Source organism: Protopterus annectens, chromosome 8.part0 (genome assembly GCF_019279795.1).
Source record: "Protopterus annectens isolate FY-2018-M chromosome 8.part0, PAN1.0, whole genome shotgun sequence".
Classification (NCBI taxonomy): domain Eukaryota; kingdom Metazoa; phylum Chordata; order Ceratodontiformes; family Protopteridae; genus Protopterus; species Protopterus annectens.
In genome coordinates this window covers 460,325,540-460,349,545 of record NC_056741.1, presented here as the reverse complement: position 1 = coordinate 460,349,545, position 24,006 = coordinate 460,325,540, and the positions used below count along the sequence as shown (strand labels likewise).

The following is a 24,006-nucleotide window of genomic DNA, read 5'->3' as shown; positions in this document are numbered from 1 at the left end:
TAATAGCAAGATAGCTTATGCTCTATTTTCAGTATTACAATTACATTTTTGTATCAGCATTGCTGGAAGCATGTACCAAAATGCAGCACTGGTGAGACTAATGGTGAAAAGAAAATGAAAAACTATATTCAGTGATTTTAGATAGTTCTAATGACTGAAATACACTAAAGTATTAGAAGGAAAATTTGTTACACCTATATTGAAATATCAAAAAATATGTGTCAGGATGGATTTTCTGTAGTATAATTATTTCAGACATTATAGGTTCATAGATTCATAGGTAGGTACTAGGCTATTGGCCCTAGGGCCTATATAAGCCTAGCCAAAGGTACCTTGGCTTTTGCCACCCAAGAAAATTATTTTCCTGTGCCACTGTCGAGCAGAGCCACAGAGGTGATCCCTGGGGTGAATTTCCTATTTTCCATCCAATCATCAAGATTTTTCTTGAAGAGTGCTAATGAAGAGCTTTGTTTGATATAGATAGGTAGTTTATTCCAGAGTATGGGAAGTCTCTGGGACAGGAATCTATCCCTCCGGCATGTTCTATTTATTGTGGTGACAAGGTTTAGGTCCCCAGAGCATGTATCTTGGAGGGATTGGGATTTCTTTAGGTATAGCATGTCCAACAGCTCTGGGTTTGACAAAGCTTTGTATGTTAGGCAGAGATCACCTCTGAGTAGGCGATATGCGATGGAGTAAAGCTGGAGTTTTTTGAGACGGTCTGCGTAGGGCATCTGTTTGAGGCTGGTAATCCTCTTTGTGAGGTATTTCTGTGGCCTTTCCAGTTGTTGTAGATGTCTTGTGAGGTACACACCAAAAGGGGCATTGTACTCTACAATGGGTCTAATGAGTGATGAGTAGAGGGGAACCATGACCTCTTTTTTTCTGGATGAGAAACCTTTTGTGATGAGGTGTGCCACGTAGAAGGATTTCCTGACTATTGTGGCGATGTGATTATCAAAGTAGAGACTACTGTCCACCTGTGTCCCAAGGTCTCTTATCACACTTTTGGTGTTAAGTATACTACCGCCTATGTTGTAGTTCATGGGTACATAGTTTTTACCAAAGGGGATGACAATGCACTTTTTGGCATTGAGCTTGAGGCCATGGCTTTGACACCAGGCATCTGTCTCAGTGAGGCCCTTTTGTAGGATGTCCACATCATTAGGAGTTTCAATTATGGCTCCTAATTTTCAGTCATCTGCGAACTTCATTAGCCAAAGACCTTCTGTGTTAGCCTGTACTTCAGAGAAGTAGATACCAAACAGGAGAGGACCCAGGACTGAACCCTGTGGTACTCCACTTGTCACTGGTCTGAAGTCGGATTTGGAATCTGCTACTTTCACAGTGTGGGTTCTGTCAGTGAGCCAGCTGGCAACCCATCTTGTGACATAGGGATTTATACCTAGTTTAGTGAGTTTATCTATAATTTTAGAGTGGGGGATGGTGTCGAAAGCCTTGGCAAGATCTAGATAGGCTGTGTGAACCACCTTACCCTTGTCTACAGCTTTGGTGACTGCTTCAAAGAAGTCTATCAGGTTTAGGAGACATGATCTGACTTTTACAAACCCGAACTGGGTGGGGTCCAGAGTTTGGAGATTACCAATGTCTTTGTGTATAAGTTCCATGATGATACGTTCCATGGCCTTGCAGACCAAGCTCATCAGGCTAATGGGGTGGTAGTTCCCGGGGTCCGTGGTGGCTCCCCCTTGTGGAGTGGGATAACCGTCACTGTGCACCATTCAGCAGGCACAAAGCCTGAGGTGAGGCTATGATTGAACATGGTACTTAGGTGGAGTGCCAGTTTGTTCTGTAGTTCGTGTAGAATGCAGCCTGGGATGTTGTCTGGTCCCATGGATGCTGTGTTCTTGTCTTACAGCTGACAAAATGGATTTCTATATTTCAGACCAGAAACATGTTTATGCTGTGTGCTGGATAAGGCTTAGAATACTGCTTTGTTCTGAAACAAAAGTATGTTGAGTGCTTGACTGAAGCAGTTAGAAACATAAATAATATGTCTCTAGTTTGGCCCTATTCTTCTACCGGTCTAATGTTGAATACAGCCTTGCTTATTTAACTATGCAAATGAAATCATGCAAAAAGTGCAGAGTATGTGAGAAATCTGCTTACCAACAGTCTGTAAATGACAATTGCATATTTCTCCTGCCAGTCAAGGTTGTGAACTATGATTGGAAGGAATATTCCAGAACATATCTGCTTTTTGTTTCATGTAGATAAAAGTCTGTAGTTCTGCTATGTTAAGGGTGGTCTAAGCTTGTCATTAGTAGTTTAGATGTGCTGCTATCTATTCAGAAAGTAAATGTGTTTCCATACTACTTTCAGCACCTTAGTGGTTTTATAATGAGGACATGTGATGAAAAGAAGAGGAAGAAACTTCTTAACACAACTGTGACGATGAAGCTAATATAGAGGGCAGGAGACGCATATGTTTACTCCCTATAAATACGTGTCCTGGAATACTGTTAGAAGATCATGAAAATGTATTCTAGTTATTGAATGAACAGAACAGGGAGTATTTAGAGAAGGAACAACTAGAAAAATCACAGTTTATGAGACATGGATATGTGTATTTATAAAATGGGAATACAGAAGGGTGAAAGTCAATGTGACTATGGTTTACAGATCTTGTTAAAGGGTAAATAAGATAAGAGGCAGGGAAATAATATATCTAAGTGTAAACATAACCATAATGTGTTGGTGGTGAGGATATATTTTAAGCATACTATAGGTCAGATTAGAAAAGACTTGCTCTCAATGGACGTGAATTATGTTGGTGTAAGCCTGCGTCAAGTCTAAAAGACTTGTTCTCAGTATAAGTGACTTACTTTGGTGTTAGGCCTATCTATAAAGTAGGCTTGCACCAAGGTCCAGGTTCCAAAAGACAAGTGACTTACTCCATTGTATACCTTTCACAGTCCTTTCATTAGGCTTTGTAAACTCCTGTTGCACTTGCATCTATGTGATGTAAAAAAATATCAGTCATATCCACTACAGTCTACATAGGAAAATATGACAGCTGGTGGAGGACTCAGTCCTTTTGACATTTGGGATCTTTTTCTGACCGAAGATTACCAACTACAAATAAATGAAATGCCTCTATGCATGTAAGCAATGTGTTAAAATGACAGCTGTTCTGAATGGGATGGAGCAATGTTTCTAGAAATGACACCTCATCTTCAAAGTTAAAACATGTCATGAAAGCCGTGTAAATCCTGGGGTAAAATTCAAGCTTTGTGAAGTTACACCTACAGAAAGTGAAAAAAACTAGAGCAGTATCAGACAATCTTCGACTTGCTGTTTAATGCAACAAAACTAAGGAGACCTGAAAGCAAATACAGTGTAAGATGGTTTAGGGAAATTATTTTAAATTTTGGGAAAGGGAACCAATTCAGTACTCTGCAGAACCCTGGTTGGGCTCCTCCTTATGTTTTAAAAATAATTTGGGATTTCTGTCTTAATAAAAAAATGAATTCCCTTGCAGAGGAGGGGGCACACCATGATAAAAGTACAATAAAACAGGCAATGCAGGAACCTCACCTTTGTATTCTGTTAGTACTAGAGGACAACAGCACTTCGGTATATACTTAAAGTAAATGAAACTGCTGCAGTGGGGATTATCAACATGTTGTGATTCCTAAAAAGATTGTACTAATATTCCATATGCACCATTGCTTGGTGCTTACAACACGTACACCAAGGACAGCACCATAAAAAAGTCCATGTATGAGTTTATAAACTGTGCTATGGCGCTAGTTTACAGTAAATTAGAGCAAAGTGACAAGTCGCATCCAATGTGGCAGTCACAAGAAACACAACGAACATTTAAAGGGGGGGGGGGTTGGGACAATGCAAGGTTCTTGTTATGCCCTACGGTAGTCATCATGGATAGGAAAATTGACAGAGATTTTAAAACCCCAATACCACTACTTCTATTACATAAAGTAGGCAAGAATGGATACAAAAGCCTTTTAGTTGCAAGTTGTATTTTTCAGAGTATCACAACAGTGCCTTCTGCTAAAAGGCCAATGTTACTGAAGCCAATTTTCATTGTGCCATTTGGATAAACTATAAAATATGTATAAATACCACATACTTATATAAACATACCTTCCAAAGTATAAATATAATCAGGGCAAGTAATAAGAGTCCTCCAATAGTGCTTCCAATAAGGATCCACAGAGAAATCGGATTTTGCTTTGGCCTGATGATCTCCAGTATGGTCTAAAAACAAAATTGAAAATGTTTTTAAATAGTAACTTCACTGAAGCTGTGAATGTATCAAAATTCATGACTAATATCAATTCATATTTTGCTAAAATGGCACGGAAGAAAAACAGTTTATGAATGCTGAGAATGGAATTTTGTAAAAGCATTAGGTTTGCCCCATAAGTCTCATTTTGTAAAGTATTTTCAGAATTAGTCTAGCAAAGTTGCTTTAAAGATAGATATATGCAGAATTCAGAAATCAGAAAAGATGAAAGGCTAAGAATTTGTCATCACTGACAGTAATATTTTTTTTTTCAAATAATTTTCTCACTGTGCTTAATTAACATCTACATTCATTCTCTTGGGTGAATCAACTTGGAACTGTAAGTTTTATGTCAGTTTTCCACCATGAAATTCAAACTGCTCTCTTGTGCTGTTTCACGAAAGGATCATACTCGGTTTGATATATTTGGGCTTTGGCATAACCAGTGAGATCCTGCCATACTGGAAAATAGTACAGACATTGAAGGGTATGCATATGGAGCCTAAAGACTGCACCTTATAACCTTTTGAATGGGACCTAAAGATTGTGTACCTCATCCCTGATGAAGACCCATTGTGAACACACCTAGAGTTGGATAAAGCCAAAATGTGTAGACCTTTGCCCCTTCCCATTCTAATTTTCCACAATCCAAAGTAATCTACAGAAGCTGCCAAATTGCCACAGCGAATAATGCTTGAGGTGATATACTCTAAACAGGATTGCAGAAATAACTTATGTGGTTCTTATTTCTTACGGAGTTATTTATTAAACAGTTAATAGGTCAAAAGTACATTATTTTTATTCACAGCACTAGGACTTCTGTAGTTAAGTAAGCAATAATGTGTTTTATTTTCACCTTGAGTCACGCTTTCATCTTGGATAATCAGCTGTACTGTAATGAAAACAGAACCCATGCATTTAATACACATAATTTTCTTACATCAAACAATTATCTGTGTGTTAAGTTCTGATCTGAGTCACAAACACAACAGAAATATGTATGAAATACTTCAGATTTTGCAACTATCATAAATGATTACTTTATAACTCTTAATAGTGTACTTATAGACTAAAAGACAATGGACTGGCAATCTTCAATGACTTTCAGATGGACAGTAATGACACTGCTTCAGTATATATGCTTTTGTGTTTTGTCCTTTTCATTCTTGTGAAATTCAGTGGCAATATCTTTTGATATAGAGGCTCGTGATCAAGCAGTTCACAACTTCCCAAAATGATAAGGAAGATAGAAAACTGCTTGAGTGAAAAATGAGTAACAGTTTGTTGGCAGCTGTCTTGAGAAAAGGCAGTCAACTCTTGGATGCAACAGGGTTGTAGTTGCCTGACTTCTTATTAAATGGACTCTGAAAAGAAGTTCAGCCTATTCCTGGCAGCAGTAGAACTAGGATAATGGATACATTGAGTGGAGTCAGTCTCCAGTGAAACCTGCTGAGGCTTGGCTTGAAAGGCCGTTAAATAAGAAAGTGCTTTGCATTACACTTTGGTTGAGGAAATCAAGAAGTAATACACACACACACACACACACACACACACACACACACACACACACACACACACATATATATATATATTTATATATATGGCTCTACTTCAGTAGACGGACTTACCATAAAACTGAACCACATATAACTGAGACGACAACACCGAAATTTCATTTTAACGAATGTTCAGAACATCATAATTTTAAACCAGGAAAACAGTTAGTTGGCCACCACCCCAACTAAAACAAACCACAGCAAATTAAACCCACCTAAGTGGGTGGCTTTCCCCCCCACACCCATGTAACTGAATATACCAACTCCAAGATCGCACTACAGTGTGGAAAAGGGCAATGTTCACCATGATGGCCAATAGACTCTTTTCCCGTGTTAAAGTTACAATGTTCTGAACATTCGTTAAAGGGAACAATCGATGTTGTCGTGGTTTGGTGTTATCGTAAGTCGGCCTACTGAAGTATATATATATATATGTGTGTGTGTGTGTGTGTGTGTGTGTGTGTGTGTGTTTGTGTGTCTTTGTGTCTGTTGTGTGTGTGTATGGATCTGGAATTATAACTTCCATTTAAAAAATGGGCTTGTAGGATCAGCAAACTCTACCCGATACTCTATATTTCAAAGGGTTGAATTAATGTACTTGGATAGTCTGGGAAATATTGTGCCTACATGTGGCTCAAAACCACTGTGTTCTTTAACTGAAATCTTATACTGTAGCCATTTCCATTCCACTCCCTAGCCATGGCTTTTAATGAATGGATGAAAAAAGAGAACTAACACAAACAACTGCAGCAGCTGATACAAAGATCTGTGAGTGTGTGTGTGTGTGTGTGTGTGTGTGTGTGTGTGTGTGTGTGTGTGTGTGTGTGTGTAAGTGTGAGATGTAATGGAGTGCACTGTATGCGTTAGAATACAACAAGCTAAAATATATTGGCATGGTTATTATTTATGTATTTCTAGATTTATTCACTTGATCATAATTAGACATCTGAGGTGTACACAATCAATAATGTGGCTATAATTATAGGATATGTGTGTATATCTGTATCTATGTCTATATCTATATATATAGATAGAGCTCTCTCTCTCTATATATATATATATATATATATACATGCCAGTTTAAAAGCACGACGCTGAGAACACCGACATGTTAAGGTAAGTGTGCGATAGTGACAGACTTTAGGCTTAGGGGCGGGTTAAGTGAGTTAGGGTTAGGGTGCGGGTAAGTGAGTGTGCGATAGTGACGGACCTTAGGGTTAGGGTTTGGGTTAAGGTTAGTGCATAGATAGTTGAGTATGTAAGGTTTAGTGTAGGTTTGTAAGGTTTTTGGTGTGCTTGTGTTATATGTGTGTTTTTTGGAAAAGGTATTTGTTTTGTTGATTGTGGTTTGTTGGGCATGTGAAGTTTCGTGCTTTTAAACTGTCGGTCATCTCAGTTGTCGATCTTCCGGTCTCGGTGTTCTCGTCGTTGGTGTTTTGGCATGTCGGTGTTTTCAAGTAGACATATATATATATATATATATATATATATATATATATATATATATATATATATATATAGTGAGACTTTGTAGAAGTTTTGTCCATAAATGAGCATGGCACGGCACTTAAAACATCCAGCATTCTGACCATGTCACTGAAAGCTTTTCTTCCACTTTTGGGATTTGACATTTGCCTTTTTCTGTTTCATAAGACACAGCTTTGTATTACCTTCCATGCAGAGTTTGCATGTTGTTTCTACATCAACATGAGTGTTTGCTGAGCTGCTTTTGTTTCTTCTAACATAACAAATACATGGTTTTCTAGATTTGAGTGTAATGTGTGAATATATGTGTGCCTCCTGCAATGGACTGGTATCTGGTCCAGGATTAGATCATCTGCCTTGTGCCCACTAAGTGACTGAATAGGTTTCATCTCCCCTGTGGCTTTGAGCTGGATATTGCTCATATCACAGAATGACTAAATGACAGTTACTGTATTTTAATCTTAATAATTCTGATTCTGTATAATAGTTCCAAAAAAAAATAATAATTTCCTTAGTCATACCAATTTGCTGACCCAGTATTTCTGATAGAGATTCTACCAAACATTCTATCAGTGCTGGTGTTTTACTTATGATCCCCCTATTTATTTCTCTTTGTCTATACTCTGATACTAAACTGTGATAGGGAAGACAATCTGTAGCCTGCAGTCCAAGTACATTCTTGGTCTCTTCCCATTCTATTACCTTTCCCTCTCTAATTATTTGCTCCCAGCACCTTGGTCCTTTAGCCAGTTTTCTCCAATAACATCTAATCTCTTCTTGCTTATTGTCTGTATCCCTAATTGCAGTCATCCCTATCAGCAGAATCTTCTTTCTCCATTCCTGTGTTGTCTTAGTTTTTAGAATACTTTCTGATACTTTATGAATATAATATTGTTATTTTTCTTAAGGATCTGCATCCAAAATCCCAGTCTCTTCTCGTTTCTTGAGTTTCCCTCCTGTTTTTGTCATCAGCCCTAAAATACCCCTTCAAATTGGGTAATCCCAGACTGCCTTGTTCTACAGGAAGAATCAGCTTATCCTACTTGACTCTTGCCACCTTCCACTTTCAGATAAAATCTTTCAGCTCTTTATTAATTGCTGTCCACAGCTTCTCCTCAAATTGATAAAAATATACTTGACCTGTGTATACAACTAAAGGGACTAAAACATTTTAACTGCTTGTATCTTTCTATTCATATCCATAATAGAGAGCTTCCAATTTCTCAGTTATTGTATTATCTTTTGTTTAGTATCTTCCCACATATCCTTAGCTGCCATGCCAGAACCCTTTTTAAACCATACTCCTAAGTATTTAATTTCATCATGTCCCCATAACTATGGATATTGCTGAACCAATTCATGTGTGACTACATAATTTACAGCTATTGCCTTTGTGTTAGCTTCATTAATTTTGTATCCTGAAAAGATTTGAAACTGTCTCAAAATGTTCCACAACACTAACATTTCATCTATCACTACTGGAGCATCTCTTGCAATTCATATAAGTATTCCTCTTTTCTTTTGTCCCAGGTATTCTGCTGAATAGCCATCCTGAAAACCTTTCTTTATCAAATTCACATGATCAGTTCTTTCCAAATGTGTCTACTGCACCATAGCTATTTGCACTTTTGTATATCTGTGAGACCATATACATTTAAAGATAATGTAGAAAGTGTCATTATGTTAAAAATTATTATTCCCACCTTTTATGTGTAACAGCTTTTTGTTGAATGTCTAGTTCCAGCTTTTATGTTACATGCATACTGTAATGTTTGCAGGTTGATATTTTATACAGTTGTTTCTTGTCATATCAATTTAAGACTATGTCACATCTTACAAAACATTTTGTTTTATTGAAACCTCTCAAACAAAAAGCAAGCACACCCAGAACACAACCCTTAAAACCTATTAACTTAATACCAACACACAAAACTATGTGCAGGTTCAAATATTGAATTTTTACCCTCCTAATAGGAAAAATTGTCCCAGACTAACAGCCAGAATTACAGACTTAGGTCAACCTAAAAGGAAGGTTATTCATATTAAGATGCATGGTACAACCTGTGCTTCTACTAAATGCTGTTTGGTTTTGTCTTATGTTTATTACTCTGTCAGAGTGGGAAAAGACTTGAATGGATTCAGATACCATTATCTCCTATCCATCGAAAGAAAGCCATTGAAAGAAATAAAAATTCTGGTTTTATTGCTTTTTATCAGATTGTCTCCATGGAGTATGACATGAGAACCAGATACAGAATTGCTTCTACAAGCACTCACTTATTTGCTAGACAATGTTCTCTATTATTTATTTGTTTTCTCTTAATACTTGTTACTAGATCAAGCCAAGGGCCTTAATCCAGTCATTTCCCTATGCAAGAGTGAAAAAAATACACATCAAATTTTCTTATATCCTACTCCAGACTTTTTTTTTACATTGCATTGCCTACATTTCTTAAAACTGAACAAAGGGAAATGTTGTTGTTCTTCTTTCAGCTTTTCCTGGTTAGGGGTCGGAAAAAAAAGGGGAGCACCTGTTTACTTTAGTATCCTAATTACACTCAACAATAACTTAGAAAACTTTACTATATAGCATGTAGATTATATCATGCATTATAGTACATTATATCATGCATTATAAAAACACTATTATTAAGAGCAAAAAATTGTTTTACTGACAGTTAACTCTTTCCTTCCTCTTCGTCCCTCCTAAGTGTTCTTCAAACATTAATGGCATGAAGTTGGGCATGTGCTTTAGAATCCTCTACAAGTTTAACAAAGTCAAAAAAGTCCAATATTTCCAGGTTTTCTTCTTCTGCCATGTTTCACAAAGATAATTAATGCTTTGCAATCCCACAGTTATTTGTCAAATTCCGAACTGCTAATTTTATTCTTGCTGATCTCTATTTCCCAAATCCTGTATCTGCTTCACTTCCAACATACTCTTGGTTCTTCTAGTCAACTGGTGTGCTTTTCTCTCTATCTCAATCATTTTCTGTTGAAACATTGAAAAATGTTTCAGTGGCACAGTCTTTCTTTGATCTCTGTTATGAGAATAACAAGAAGCAGAATCTCTTTCAGTTTCAAAACTCACTTTTTGTTGGACAAAATTTTGGGTTTACTCCTTAGCATATTCCGTATCAAAAAACTATTTTGTCCCTCCAGGAAAGAATATTATGAAAATAGCTGGGTATAGCAGCTTGAATCTCACACCTGCTTCTCAACATTCCATGATTAGTGGAATAAACATACTCCTCTACTGCCTGGTGTACAGCAAATAATCATTTTCCACAAACACTCTGTCTCCCACTTTTAATACTTTGTCCTTCTGCCACAGTTTTGTCAGAATCCACTCCTTCTGCTGGTAGGATTGCATTTTTACTATTGTTAAGTCTAAATTGCTTTCTCATGGCCACGTTTGGAGCATATACATGATGTGCCCTTTCAATTAACAACTCCTGCTATGGAATACCAGTCAAGCTGCTTATTTGTGCTTTCATAAAATTAATACAACCTGTTCCTTCCAGCTTATCTGGTACAACAGAAAATCTTGGGTTTTCCTTATGTGCAATGTCCTCTAATTCTATTATGTTTTGAAACATTTCTTCTTGAGCACTCTCATTCAGCCAGCCTTTTCCTTCATTTCGACCTCTGATTTTTGCAGTGTTATCACATCTAAATATATTTTTAAAGCCTCCTCCATTTTTCCAGCCTTTTGTTATTTGAGTAGATATACTCCTTCAGTGTTTCATTTATTTTAATCAGCTCTGAGTACATTTGACTTATATTTTCATCTAGGTTACTGTAAGTCATGTTTTGCACCAAAGTTGGACCTTGCAGTGCTTTTTGTTGAATAACTGCAAATTTCTTCCCAGTTAGTGTTTTCCTCAACTTTTGTGATTGCTTTTCTTTCAAGTTCTTTGAATTTCATTTTCTGCTGGCATCCAGGCAGTGCACTTACTACCAGTTACTGAAATTTACTGAAAATATGAGTTTACTGAGTTTCTCTCTTGAGTTTCTCTTTTCACACTCGGGAAGAGATGAAATTAAGCTGTTATTCAATGTGCAGCCATCTTGGAAGTCCGTTCAGTATTAGATAATTTTAAGATATTCTATTGCATATAATCTGGTTTCCCTTCCATACTTTCTCATTTTTTGCTTTTTAGAATGAAGAAGTGCTTTACTTCCAGTGAGGTACTTTTTATTTCACAGCTCCAGACAAGTGACAAGTGGAGTACCTCAGGGTTCAGTCCTGGGACCACTCTTGTTTGGTATCTACGTCTCTGATGTACAGGCCAACACTAAGGGACTCTGGCTAACAAAGTTTGCAGATGACTGCAAACTGAGAACCATTATTAAATTCCCAAATTATGTGGATAATCTACAAAAGGGCGTTACAAAAACAGATGCGTGGTGCTAGAGCCATGGGCTCAAGCTCAATGCCAAGAAATGTATAGTTATCCCCTTTGAGAAAAAACATGTACCCATGAATTACCACATAGGTGGCAGTACACTAAACACTGAAAGTGTGATAAGAGACTTAGGGACACAGGTGGACAGTGGTCTCACCTTCGATAACCACATCGCCACAACAGTCAGGAAATCCTTCTATGTGGCACACCTCATCACTAAGGGCTTTTCATCCAGAAAAAAGGAGGTCAATGTCCCACTGTACTCATCCCTCATTAGACCCATTATAGAATACAACTCCCCATTTGGTATGTACCTCTCAAGACATCTGCAACAACTGGAAAGGCCACAGAAATACCTCACTAAAAGAATTACAGGCATCTGCCTTATGCTGACCGCCTTAAAAAACTCCAGCTATACTCTGTCGCATAGCATCTACTCAGAGGCGATCTCTGCTTAACATACAAGGCCATGTCAAACCCAGAGCTGTTGGACATGCTACACTTAAAGAAATCACAATCCCTCAGAGCCACATACTCCAGGGATCTAAACCTTGTCATCACAATAAACAAAACATGCTGGAGGGATAGGTTCCTGACCCAGAAACTCACCAGACTCTGGAACAGACTGCCCATACATGTCAAGCAGAGCACCTCTTTGGCCTTCTTCAAAAGGAACCTTGACGATTGGATGGGAGAAAGGAATCACGTCAGTCGCCCTGCTAGACAGAGGTCCATGGAAGTAAATAGTGTGGGAAGGAATAGCTAGGGAATTGTTATGGCTAGGCTTGTATAGGCCCTAGGGCCGATAGCCTAGTACCAACCTATGAACCTATGATTATAAGATTGGACTGTTTTCCGTTATCCTAATTTCTTCCTGAGCTCTCTTTTTTCTTAAAAGGTATTATCATGTCATAAGGAAGAAATGAATTAAGAAGCCACTAAAAGCACCTGAGATGAGAGTGGACATTCCCAAAGAACTATTTGTTAATTAGACCTTGGACTGCTTCAATTCTGCAGTGGGATATATCAAATTTGATAGTCTTTAAGATGTGCTGGACTCCTAAAGATGTTTTCTTTCCTTCTACATTTGATAAATATTTGTGGTCTCAGAGGGGAAGGTGCACGCTAAAACAACTGTCTGATAGAGTGGATAGGACTGAAGTATTTTACTGTAATGGTTAATCTTAATTTGCCATGAGTGGCAGCTCTGGATTAACTTGGGAGAGTGATTCACAGAATCACTCTGCTGAGTTAATTTTTTTTCTCAGGAAATAAAAGTGGTTTAAGACATAACTGTAGCAGTACTTCATCAAAAGTACAGTAGCACTCTGGAGCAGTACTGTGTGATGTACTGGTTCACTGTAAGCCACCAAAGGGTTCAGAAATCCCAAGTACAAGGAAAGGACAGGACAAAGGAAAGAGCAGCTATGAACGAAGACAACTGCAATATACAAGGATGTAACTAAAATAAGCTGGTCTATTTCCAATATATATTTACATCTGTCTGTCGGTCTGCTTATGTTATTGTCTATAAAATAAAAAGGAAAGCACTGGAAAATTAAACTAAAAATAAAAAAGGGAAACTGCTGGCCTTTTCAGAAACAGGTGGGTAGTTTATTATCAGCAGGCAGATTTATTATTAACACAAACAAATGGCAAATGTGCTCCACAGCCAATAGGAATAGCTGACAAAGTGCTGCAGTCAAAGCATGGGAAACCAAAACTATTATCTGCCACCTCAGCCATCACATCCGGACTTCCTCACTAATGTTTATTTGCTTTATCCTCATCCTCTCCTTACATGTTACCTCTTCTATTATACCCCCATGTACCACCTCAATTTTTTTTTCTCTCTCTCATATAGTCAATAAAAAATCGACTTTTTTCAGTGACTCCTAAGATTGCATATCTCAGTCCATATTGATCCTCTTCTCATTGGTTGTTTTTTTTTTTTTTTTTAATTTCAACAAGCTCTCACTGGCTGTATTCATTACACTGGTAAGTGTTCTTCTTCCATTGGTGTGACACTTCATCATCATGTTCCCAAAGCATAGATTATGGATGATTATGTTTGCTCTGGATAAGTAGATTTAATAAAGTAATTCTGCAGTCTGTAACAAAAGGTAAATATCTGAGGAAGTCCTATTCTAGGAAAAAATTACTCATATTGTTGTAGCAAATATCAACAGGTTCATGTTTTGATTTTTAGTTTTTATCTAGCTAATCTAATCTGTTTCTTTCTCATCCAGTCTCCTTTTTTTTCTTTTTTTTAGTTTGTTAACCAGGCAAATGATCTGGAACAGGACTCTTGTCAGCCACAACATGGATCAAATGTCAAACACAATAATATTACCAACTGTAAACAGGACATAAAAGGAATAACTATTTACAACATAATGCTCGATATTTTATGAAATAGCTGTATTATAATACAAGATACAATGCTCGACATACACACCCACAAAAATAGAGAATTTTTTAACACCGTTTATATATTTTAATGAGAATGAGCTTAAAAGCAGCATTAATGAATAGATGCAATGAGCAACCTAACAAACATCTCAGAAATAGGAACATCTGTATTACTTTATAAAGTGATTGTTCATTTTTTTAGTCGTGAACGATTATCCAGCAATTCTATTTCATGAGGCAATTTGCTCCATGAGACAGGGACCAGTTTGAAAAAAAAAAGACTTCTTAGGAAATAGCTAGTGAGAAAGGCGATGTAGTTAAGTGGATGGTATCATTCTTTCTAAGCACATAGTAATAACTGTGAACTTGTAGTTTATTTGGGAGAGACTATCAAAATCTGTATTAACTGTATAACTTGGTCTGGCAGGATTATCCATCCATCCATCTATCTATCTCTATGCCACATAGGAGAAGTTGAAAAGTCCTTTCTTGGTTAATAACTTATTCTTGGCTGGAGGTGTCAGATACCATTTGTACTGGAGTTGAAGAACAGAATGAATTAGCTCAAAATTTTGGAAAACTGTTAACTGTGTCTTATTATTTCACCATTTCTTTCAGCTGAAAACTATTAATTTCTTGTTTTCATAAAGAAGCCCTACCAATTTGGAACCAGTGGAAAGATGGGCAAGTTCATTTTTTTTCTTCGCCTACATCTGCACTGCATAGCAATGTATTTACTCTTCATATTTTGTCATACCATTGTCTTTAGCCTCAATTCTTCAGAGGTTATAGAAGGTTTGAGGCCACTTATGTATTCATGTAACTGAATGTAGACCATCACTTAGGGTATACAGAATGACCAGTTAAAGGTAAACAGCCAAATCTTACACACTCCCAGAGAGCCCTCACATCCTTTCAGTTCTCAAGATTAGAGTTCAGCTTTCCGGGTGGAGAAGTAGTTTTTGCTTCTACAACATGGTTATATAATGTGATTTTTTGTAAGATATATGATACTTAAATTACTGGCTCTTTTTTACTGCAGAGTGGTGGACAATTTACAATGTAGTCTAGGTTTAAAGGAACTTTACCTTTTCATTTAGTGCAAGCAACTGTAGTCACTCTGTAGAAACAATTCCTCTTCGAAAACATGGGCCTATAACTTTTCCTAGGCATGCAGGGTGTGCAGTCCTACACTGTAATCCACTGTTATAACTTTTTGTTTGTGTTCATTGTTAAAAAAAAAGCACAATGCAAATACAAGCAATCTATGTCATAAAAGGTTTCACAGACTAGTACTACATACCTCTAGAAAACAGCGTACAAAAACAAACTAAAACTTCTTAAAAAACAAACTTGTCAAGAAAGTCACAGGCAAACTCCAACTGATGTGCTAGTTGCTGATTTGCCAAAGCAATTCTAGTTCTTCTAACTTTAAACTCACATATATTCTTATATTGTGTGTAAAGGGCAGATAAGTGCTAACAATTATTGTGTTGAATAAAGTGAGGGCTGTGCACTACCATTGGTGGTGTTGAAGCATGTGATTTTGCTATGCTATATTTTATTGGAATGTTTTTAGATGAAACTTTTGAGGAAGTTTGGCCAGGGTGCCAAACAAAAGTGTGCATTGATTAAAAGCAACTAACACATTGGTTGGAGTTTGCCTGTGACTTAGTTTACATACCTCTGTTAGATGCCGAAATTCTTCAACAAATAGTAAGCTGTGGTCCTTGATGTTATCCAGAGCTAAGGTGCTGACAACCTTTACAGATTTAAACTTTGCCTGCCAGGGAGATTAAAAGCAGTTTTACTTTAATGCATTTACCAGTCTGTGTAAAATGAAACTCAGCTGACAGTGATTAAAATATGGGCAGCATTATAGAATACATGCATGACAGTGGACCTTATGGCTGCTGTTTAGTACTATATGTAATTCTGTATACTGGAAATCCAAGACTGGATGAGTACTTCTAAGAAAATTATTTATAATGAGAGAACTGGATCCAACCTAACACAGATGCAAATGCACACACGCACACACACACACACACACACACACACACACACACACACACACACACACACACACACACACACACACACACACACATATCTATCTATCTCTCTATACGTATATTGATTATTTATAGCAAAACATCAGTTTTTTTCTGTTGGACAACTTCTAATATCTTCTGAATTGAAGGGTACCAGGCAGTTGGAAGGGCTTCAGAATGTAGTGGCAGACTGTTTATTCTCTAATTTTCTTGTATGCAAATTTCAACCAGCTAGCAAGAAAACTATTTTTTTAATTACTGTACAAGAAGGGAAACAATTGTTTTGAAACATTTAAGTAAGCCATATTGCCCAGCTACACTGGAACAGGCGTGGTGTTTAGACCTTTATCAGAACATCAAGTGCTACTTGCTCTTGAACTGCTGTAATGTCAGCTGATTTGAAGAACGAAGTGAAATAGAAACATATCTCTCAAATGTCAAATGGTATGAGGAACATTAGTCATTGTTATATTATAGAAACCCTTCATATTACAAGGAGAAGCAATATTTTTGACCATATAAATAAAGTTTAAGCATAGTTTCTTATTTCAGACTTTAATACTTTGAAGTATTATAGTCTGCAAACATTACTAGCATATGCACACAACATTACCAACATATGCACACAATACCACAATGTTTAGCATTTCCATTCTCAAGCTAGATCAAGTGTCACACATTTTGCCCACATGTTGGACATTTTCTGTACGTGCTAAGGAGCTTTTCTAGAAATTGTTTATTATGTCTGGCATAGTATACATTTATCTTTGCCCAAAAATCACACTTTTATGCCAGGTTTTCAGTTTTACAATAGCTGGATGTCAAATATGTAGCTCTTCTAGAACTGCTTTTTTCTGTTTTATTGCGTTAATAGCTCTGGTTTCTGGTGGAAAATTGAATGTTCCTTGGATTCCAGGATGTTTTCAAGCCATGTGCCTCAGCAACCCCTGCACACATATTTACGACCATGTACAAATGCACATATGAAGGCAAATTATGAAGTCTGAAACATATTTGTCATTATTTAGTGACTGTATTCCATTACAATTTACCAGCATGCCACAAATGTTATGAAGAACAGACTGCAAATATGAGGGAAAAAATTGGGGACAGTTGCTAACTATATCCTCTATGCACTCACACACACACATGCACACACACACACTCAAGTTCAGGTTGTACTGATGGTCTGACTAGCAACATTAAAAAAAGTCCTGTAGGGGACACGATCCTCTGGGCAGTCATGGATCCTGCAAGTTTCTTTGGGTTAGGATGGAACAGAACTGGTTTTCCACATCCAAGTATGTTTAAAAAATTAGTGGAGCCTAATTAAAAATTTTTAATAAGGTCACATTCATTAATATGAACTCTCTCAGTACAGTCTGGTGCTGCTAATGAGTGAAAGTAATTAACCAAATACTTGCACAGTTGTATTTTAAATGTTTTTTTCTTTCACTAAGCAATAAAAAACACATCATGTAAGCAACTGTTATATTCAGCAAGTAAGCTAACTAAAATGATTTAATAATGCTAAATGTAATAAAACAAAAGCCTGAGGCTTCATAGTGGGTAGCCAGCCATGGGTCCCCTTGAAACCATGGGCCCCAAGCAACCATCCAAATCAACCGTGCTTTAATTTACCAATGCTGTTTCACCATATGGCACAACTTGTCTTATAGGTAATTCAAATTTTCTCCTATAGTGTACTTTGAAGCTTTTACTCACTCCATGATGTCAATCCTCCATTACATTTTAGAACATCCTTTGTTAGCTCAAAACAAAAACACTGGAGCACAGATGTGATGTAATACTTTTTATTGGGCCAACACACATTTTGCAGTTACTCAAGTGTTTGGGCTAACAGCAGCTCAGTTATTCATGCTGCTGTCTCCACTTTTAGTAAACGTTCCTGAAAATAACTTTATCTAAGAACATTTAAATGTTCTTTTATTTATTACTTTTGTCAACTATGGGTTACAGTACCAGCAATTTCTAGTAATTAAATTCTGGAGAGACCATCAACATTTCCATGCTCCTTTGATGTTTGGCATTTAATTTTGAATTTAAATTGACAAAATTAGAGTTTATATCTGGATAGATTGCTGCTATCATGGAAGGAGCCCCATATGCCCTCTAAACAATGCTAAATTGGTTTATTGCTTGTAACCAACTTCAAAATGTACCTCAAATGTACTGATCAGATTTCTTTTTGAAAAGCAGAGCTAGAATTTATTTATTCAGTCATTCAAATTTGTAAACATTTTTCTTCTGCGCTTGAGAAAGAATTGTAGGAGTACAAGGAACTGGTCAGTCTTTAGTTGAAGACTCAACATGCTGTGCTGACTCACAGTTCCAGAACTATAAGAATAGGTATCAGAAGCTAATAAGTGACAGACTTTGGTCATAGTTTGCCAACACTTTATTTCACATTAACAATTGTTTTAAACTTGTCCGTAGACAACTACACTGGAATCTTCAACACGTTTTGCGGAAGGTGCAGCACTTACTCCAAATAGTAATCTGTTATATACAAACAAGAAGATTCTGTACACATTTATTTTTTAGAATTATCACTAAGCTGTATTTATTGATAATTAGTTGTTAAATTTGTTTTTGAGAAGACAGTTCCAGCCCCTAGCATGACCAGTAATTCTTAATTGTCAGTAATGAATATATTTCATAGGTGTTTACTAGGCTAATAACCACAAGGGCCTTTTTAAGCCGAGCCATGCATCCCAAATCTCTGACGAGTTCTGATACCCTTGATAAGTGTAAGCATGGGTCTGGGAGATGAACCATTTGCAGATTACCTGTTCATTAGAGACATAGGTGCCAAACCATAGAATGAATTTCCGGTTTCCCATCCAATTGTCCAAATTGCACTTGAATTGGGTTAGGGATAAACTCTGCTTCACATAGATGAGGAGCCTGTTCCATAGACAGGGTAGTCTCTGGGATAGATACCCCTCTCTCCAGCAGGTCTTATTTATATCACAGGCAAGGCTTAAGTCTTTAGAATGGCTAATTCTGGTGCTGTTTGCTTTGTGGATATGCAGGAGGTCCATCAGACTGGGGTCTGACAATGCTCTGTATGCACGACATAGATCACCCCTCAAAAGCCTGTAGGAGACAGAATACAGGGATAGGGCCTTGAGGTGGTCTGTACAGGACATATTACTTATGCCCTGTATTCTTTTAGTGAGGAACCTCTGTGGATGTTCTAATTGTTGGATATGACTGGTTAGGTACATACCAAAGTGGGCATTGTACTCAGTGATAGGTGTGATGAATGCCAAATACAGTTGAACAATGACTTCCTTGGACATAGATGCCATACCTTTGTTTATAAGTTCCACAATATAGAATGATTTCCTCATCTCTGTAGGAACGTGATGATCAAAGGCTGGATTACTATCTATGTGTGTCCCTAAGTCCCTGACTACTGGGTCAACTCTAAGAGGTGTGTTGTCATTATGATAGTTACCAGGGCTGGATGACTTCCCAAAGGATACTATTATGCATGTTTTGGCATTTAGTTTTAGTCCATGGCTCTGGCACCAGTTGTTTGTCTGTGTCAGCCTCTCCTGGAAAACATTTGTGTCAGTGTGAGATTCAATGACAGCTCCTAATTTGCAATCATCTGCAAATTTAGTCATCTAGAGATCACTGACATTGGCTGTGACTTCTGAGAAGTAAATGCCAAAAAGGAGTGGTCCAAGAACTGATCCCCAAGGGACGCCACTTGTGACTGGCCTCTTTGTAGAGGTGAACTCCCCAGTTCTAACTTCCTGGGTCCTGTCTGTGAGCCAGTTGACTATCCACTGGGTGACATACAAGTCTGTACCTAACCTCTTGAGTTTGTTGGTAATGCACAAATGGGGTATTGTGTCAAATGCCTTGGCCAGGTCAAGTTAGGCAGTGTGAATGATTTTGCCCTCATCCATTGCTTTGGTGACCTTCTTAAATTAGTCCACCAGGTTGAGTAGGCATGATCTGCTCTTGACAAAACCAAACTGGGTTGGATCCAGTGTCTGGAGGTTTACTATATCTTGTTTGATCATCTGGATGAGATTTCTTTCAATGGCTTTACATATAAGACTAGTGAGACTTATGGGTCTGTTGTTTCCAGAGTGTGGAGATGGCCCACCTTTGTGCAGAGGGAAGACTGTTGCCATTCTCCATTCATGAGGCAAGAAACCTGTTTGGAGGTAACAGTTAAATTGTAATTCCAGAGGCCTTGATAGGGCATGTTTTATGCTTTTTTTGTTCTTTGTCTTAGAGAGCGCATTAAGGACCTGTTCCCTAGTGATAGTAGGGGGGGGGTTATACTTGATGATATTTCCTGAGGGAAGGTTGAGGAGGAGAGAGGAGTAAAGTTGGAGCTAAATTTACCAGCCAGGAGGTTTGCTATATGTTCCGGCTTAGTATAGGTGACTGCATTTACAATGAGCTCTGCACACAACTGTGTATTGCCTTTGAGTTTGTGGCCATAGCTAAGAATACTTTGTGGTTGTCTTTGGCCTGGGAGGCCAAACTTACCTCAAATTTGACTTTGGTAGACTTTATTTGTCCTCTGAGTTGTTTGTTTAATTTGATGAGAGTGCTTTTGTCATGCTGGGTGCTACACCTCCTAATTTTTGCCATGATTTTCTTCCTCCTGTTATACAGCCAGTTGATTTTGTGATTCCACCAGGGTGGCTTGTTTTTTGAGTTAGTTCTTTACTTCTTCCTGGTGGGTGTCTCTATGCTGCTATTAATATGCTTGTACAGGGTTTCTGTGAACAGTTCTTCATAGACAAAAGTGTTCTCAGGGTTTATGGGGGCTTGAAATTTTGCCAGGTTCTCACTTAATAGCAGCAGGTTAGCCTTAGAATAGTTCTTGAATATTCCAGGTTTAGCTGGGAGTCCAGGTTTTATTTTTACTTCAAAGGAGACCATTTTGTGGTCTGACTTTACCAGGGAAGGCATTACAGTAAGGGGTGTGCAGCAATCTCCCATATTAGTGAGGACCAGATCCAGTATGGTTGCACCCGTGGTTGGTGTATTGACTCTCTGGTCCAGGGAGTTTGTGTTTACAAAATCCAGGAATCTCTGTGCATGCACATTTGGTTTTGTGGGTCTATATTATAATACCGAAAATCCTTTTAAGCGAATGCGAAAACACTGACATGTATTGCGCGAAATGCGATTATGTCGAATGTACTAAACCATGAACTCCAAAAAGTTGAAGTGTCATGGTTGGCCCATCTGTGGTACAGCTCCATAAGGTAAGCGTGCGATAGTTACGGACCTTAGGGTTAGGGTGCGGGTTAAGGTAAGTGCATAGATAGGTAATGTATGTAAGGTTTAGTGTAAGGTTAGAATTAGGGTTTTGTTAAATGTATGTGTGTGGATTATTTGTTTTGTTTTGGTATATCGCTATAGGGTAAGTGTGTGATAGTTATGGACCTTAGGGATAGGGTGCGGGTTAAGGTAAGTGCACAGATAGTAATGTATGTAAGGTTTAGTGTAGGGTTAGACTTAGGGTTTTGGTGTTTTACTTTAGGGTTAGAAGTAGGGTTTTGGTTAGTGTATATATGTGGTTTATTTATTTTGTTTGGGTAGGCAGTATGTAGTGGGAGGTGGAGTTGGCCGACAATGGGGATTCGACATTTTGTATTTCGTGGTTTAGTATGTTCAGCATATTCACGGTTCGCACAATACATGTCGGTGTTTTCATGTTTGCTTAAAGGGAGTTTCACTATTATAATATAGACCCTGGTTTCTTATAGGATTCCCAGTTAACAGTGAGTAATTAAAGTCACCCATGAATATGGTATTGGGTTGGATGGTTAATGTTTCTAAGAAGTTTAAATACATGGTACGGGTTTCCTGGGTCATTGAGGGGGACCTATAGCTTGCAAGAAAGTGGTATTGGATTTTACCTATGGTGATTTGAACATGGAGCAGCTCAAGTGCATTGTCCTGTTTGACCAGCCTTAAATTGTATTTATTTTTTATGTAAATAGAGACACCTCCACCTTTGGTCCCTGCCTGTGAAGTAGCTGGCCTAAATGTGTGGAAGGCATTATATCCTTGCACTGTTGGTGTGCTCTCTGCGGCTTTAAACCACATCTCAGTGACCGCACAGACATCAGCATTCTCTAGGGTAAAGAGAGCTTCTAGGGAATGGAGTTTTTTGTTTAGACTCCTAGCATTGAGCAGTAACACCTTTAGATTTTCTTCCATTTTAGAATTTTAGTTCTCTTACGTTCTAATTACTACACAAATTGAACTGAATTGAATTGTCCTTGTTTCCTATAGTAATAAGAGGTGCAAACCATTCTCTGTGTTTCAATAGACTGAAATATTTTTTCTGTCTAGCTTTACTAACTCTTTATCAAGTCTCTTTCATTTCAAATAATGGGGAAAGACTCTTATAAAATTACTGAGAAGCACATGAATTCACCAAAATGGCTTTTGCACTATTCAGTGAGCTTGGCTGATCTTAAAATTCTTTGGCATGCATTTCCAGTATGTCCTTTAATGACTAATGGACTCTGCAAATTGCCTGTCAAGGTTTAGCTGTTTCCATTTTAACACACACTCCTCTCACACAAAGCAAGGATATCTTCTTTGACAACAACTAGAGGCAAAGGTTCTTTTATTGTGTACTATAGCCATAATGTGAACAAGAAGCAATACTTTTTTAATGTTACATATTTTAACGGCTGTGGTTTGTAGTGATTTCTTTGGATACTGATAAAGAAACATTTTTCTCAGACATAATGTGACAGTACTGCCTCAGTATTAGCTTTCATGCCTGTGTCATTATCATTTATTAGAAATATAGAGATGAATTTTTTTGTTTGTTACCGCTGTCTGCTGTTTCCATACTCCTGCAATTCCAGTTCAGATAGTAGCTTTTTATGACAAGCTTTGCTGTAAATGTCACTAACAAGTATTTCTGTTATTGCTTCACCCATATTTCTTCCAAATTCACGGTTAAATGTACATTGTTTCAACTCAGCAACCTGCTAAGTCACATATTCATTGGCCTTCTGTTAACAATAATTAAGGTAACATTTTTACCATTGTAATGGGAATAAAGAATGCATATTAAAGCAAATACAAGTTTTTTTTTATATTCTATAATTTCTGAGTGGTTAAAAATGTATTGAAATGTACTCAACCCATTGAGATGAAATTAATTTCCTGTTATTGTAACAAATAAAATAACCAGCATATGTTTTCTATCTAAAGGCAAATTCTGTAGCTGTGTTACTAAATCAAACAAAGGGAGTAGATAGCTATATGAAGTACCATGAAGATGCCAGAGGGGTCTATGCCATAACATATTCTAATGCAGTTCTCACAAGTACAAAAATTCATTGTAAGATGGTAAACAGAGACCAATATGTGAACTGGATGCATCTCTCCTTATTTAATAACAGAATAATTATATGCTCACCATATACTTTTCATGTGAACAGCATGAGTAGCTGTAAAATCCTGATTTGCTAAAATGTTATCATACCATGTGTGCCTCGTGTTGTACCTAATGTCTTTTAAGTTATAAAAAGCTTGTCTTTGTTTAACTTCTTTGGGATCATGTTAGAAAATTCTTGATCCCCCTCATGAGCTGTGATTTGGAAAAAATATTTTATTAGTATGGCCAGATATTCTGTTTGTTTGTCTTTGCAATATTATTTACCTTAACACCATATTCAATCATTTCTGTTTAGAATATCCATAAAATTTTACTTGTGTGGTTTACCTTATGGTTATTATGACTGAACCAAATTTTGTAGTAACCCATAAGTTGAAACACCCACTAAATG

At 37.4% G+C, this 24,006-nt stretch overlaps 1 protein-coding gene across 1 annotated transcript in view; it reads right to left on the bottom strand.

The window, feature by feature from the left end:
- Window positions 1-24,006, bottom strand: part of ITGA10 (integrin subunit alpha 10) — an 837,220-nt gene that overhangs the window by 15,990 nt on the left and 797,224 nt on the right. Inside the window, exons 28-29 of the mRNA XM_044079978.1 lie at window positions 15,817-15,915; window positions 4,129-4,242 (exon numbers count right to left, since the gene is read on the bottom strand). Coding sequence (XP_043935913.1) covers window positions 4,129-4,242; window positions 15,817-15,915 — 213 coding nt within the window. The remainder of the gene's footprint in view (window positions 1-4,128; window positions 4,243-15,816; window positions 15,916-24,006) is intronic.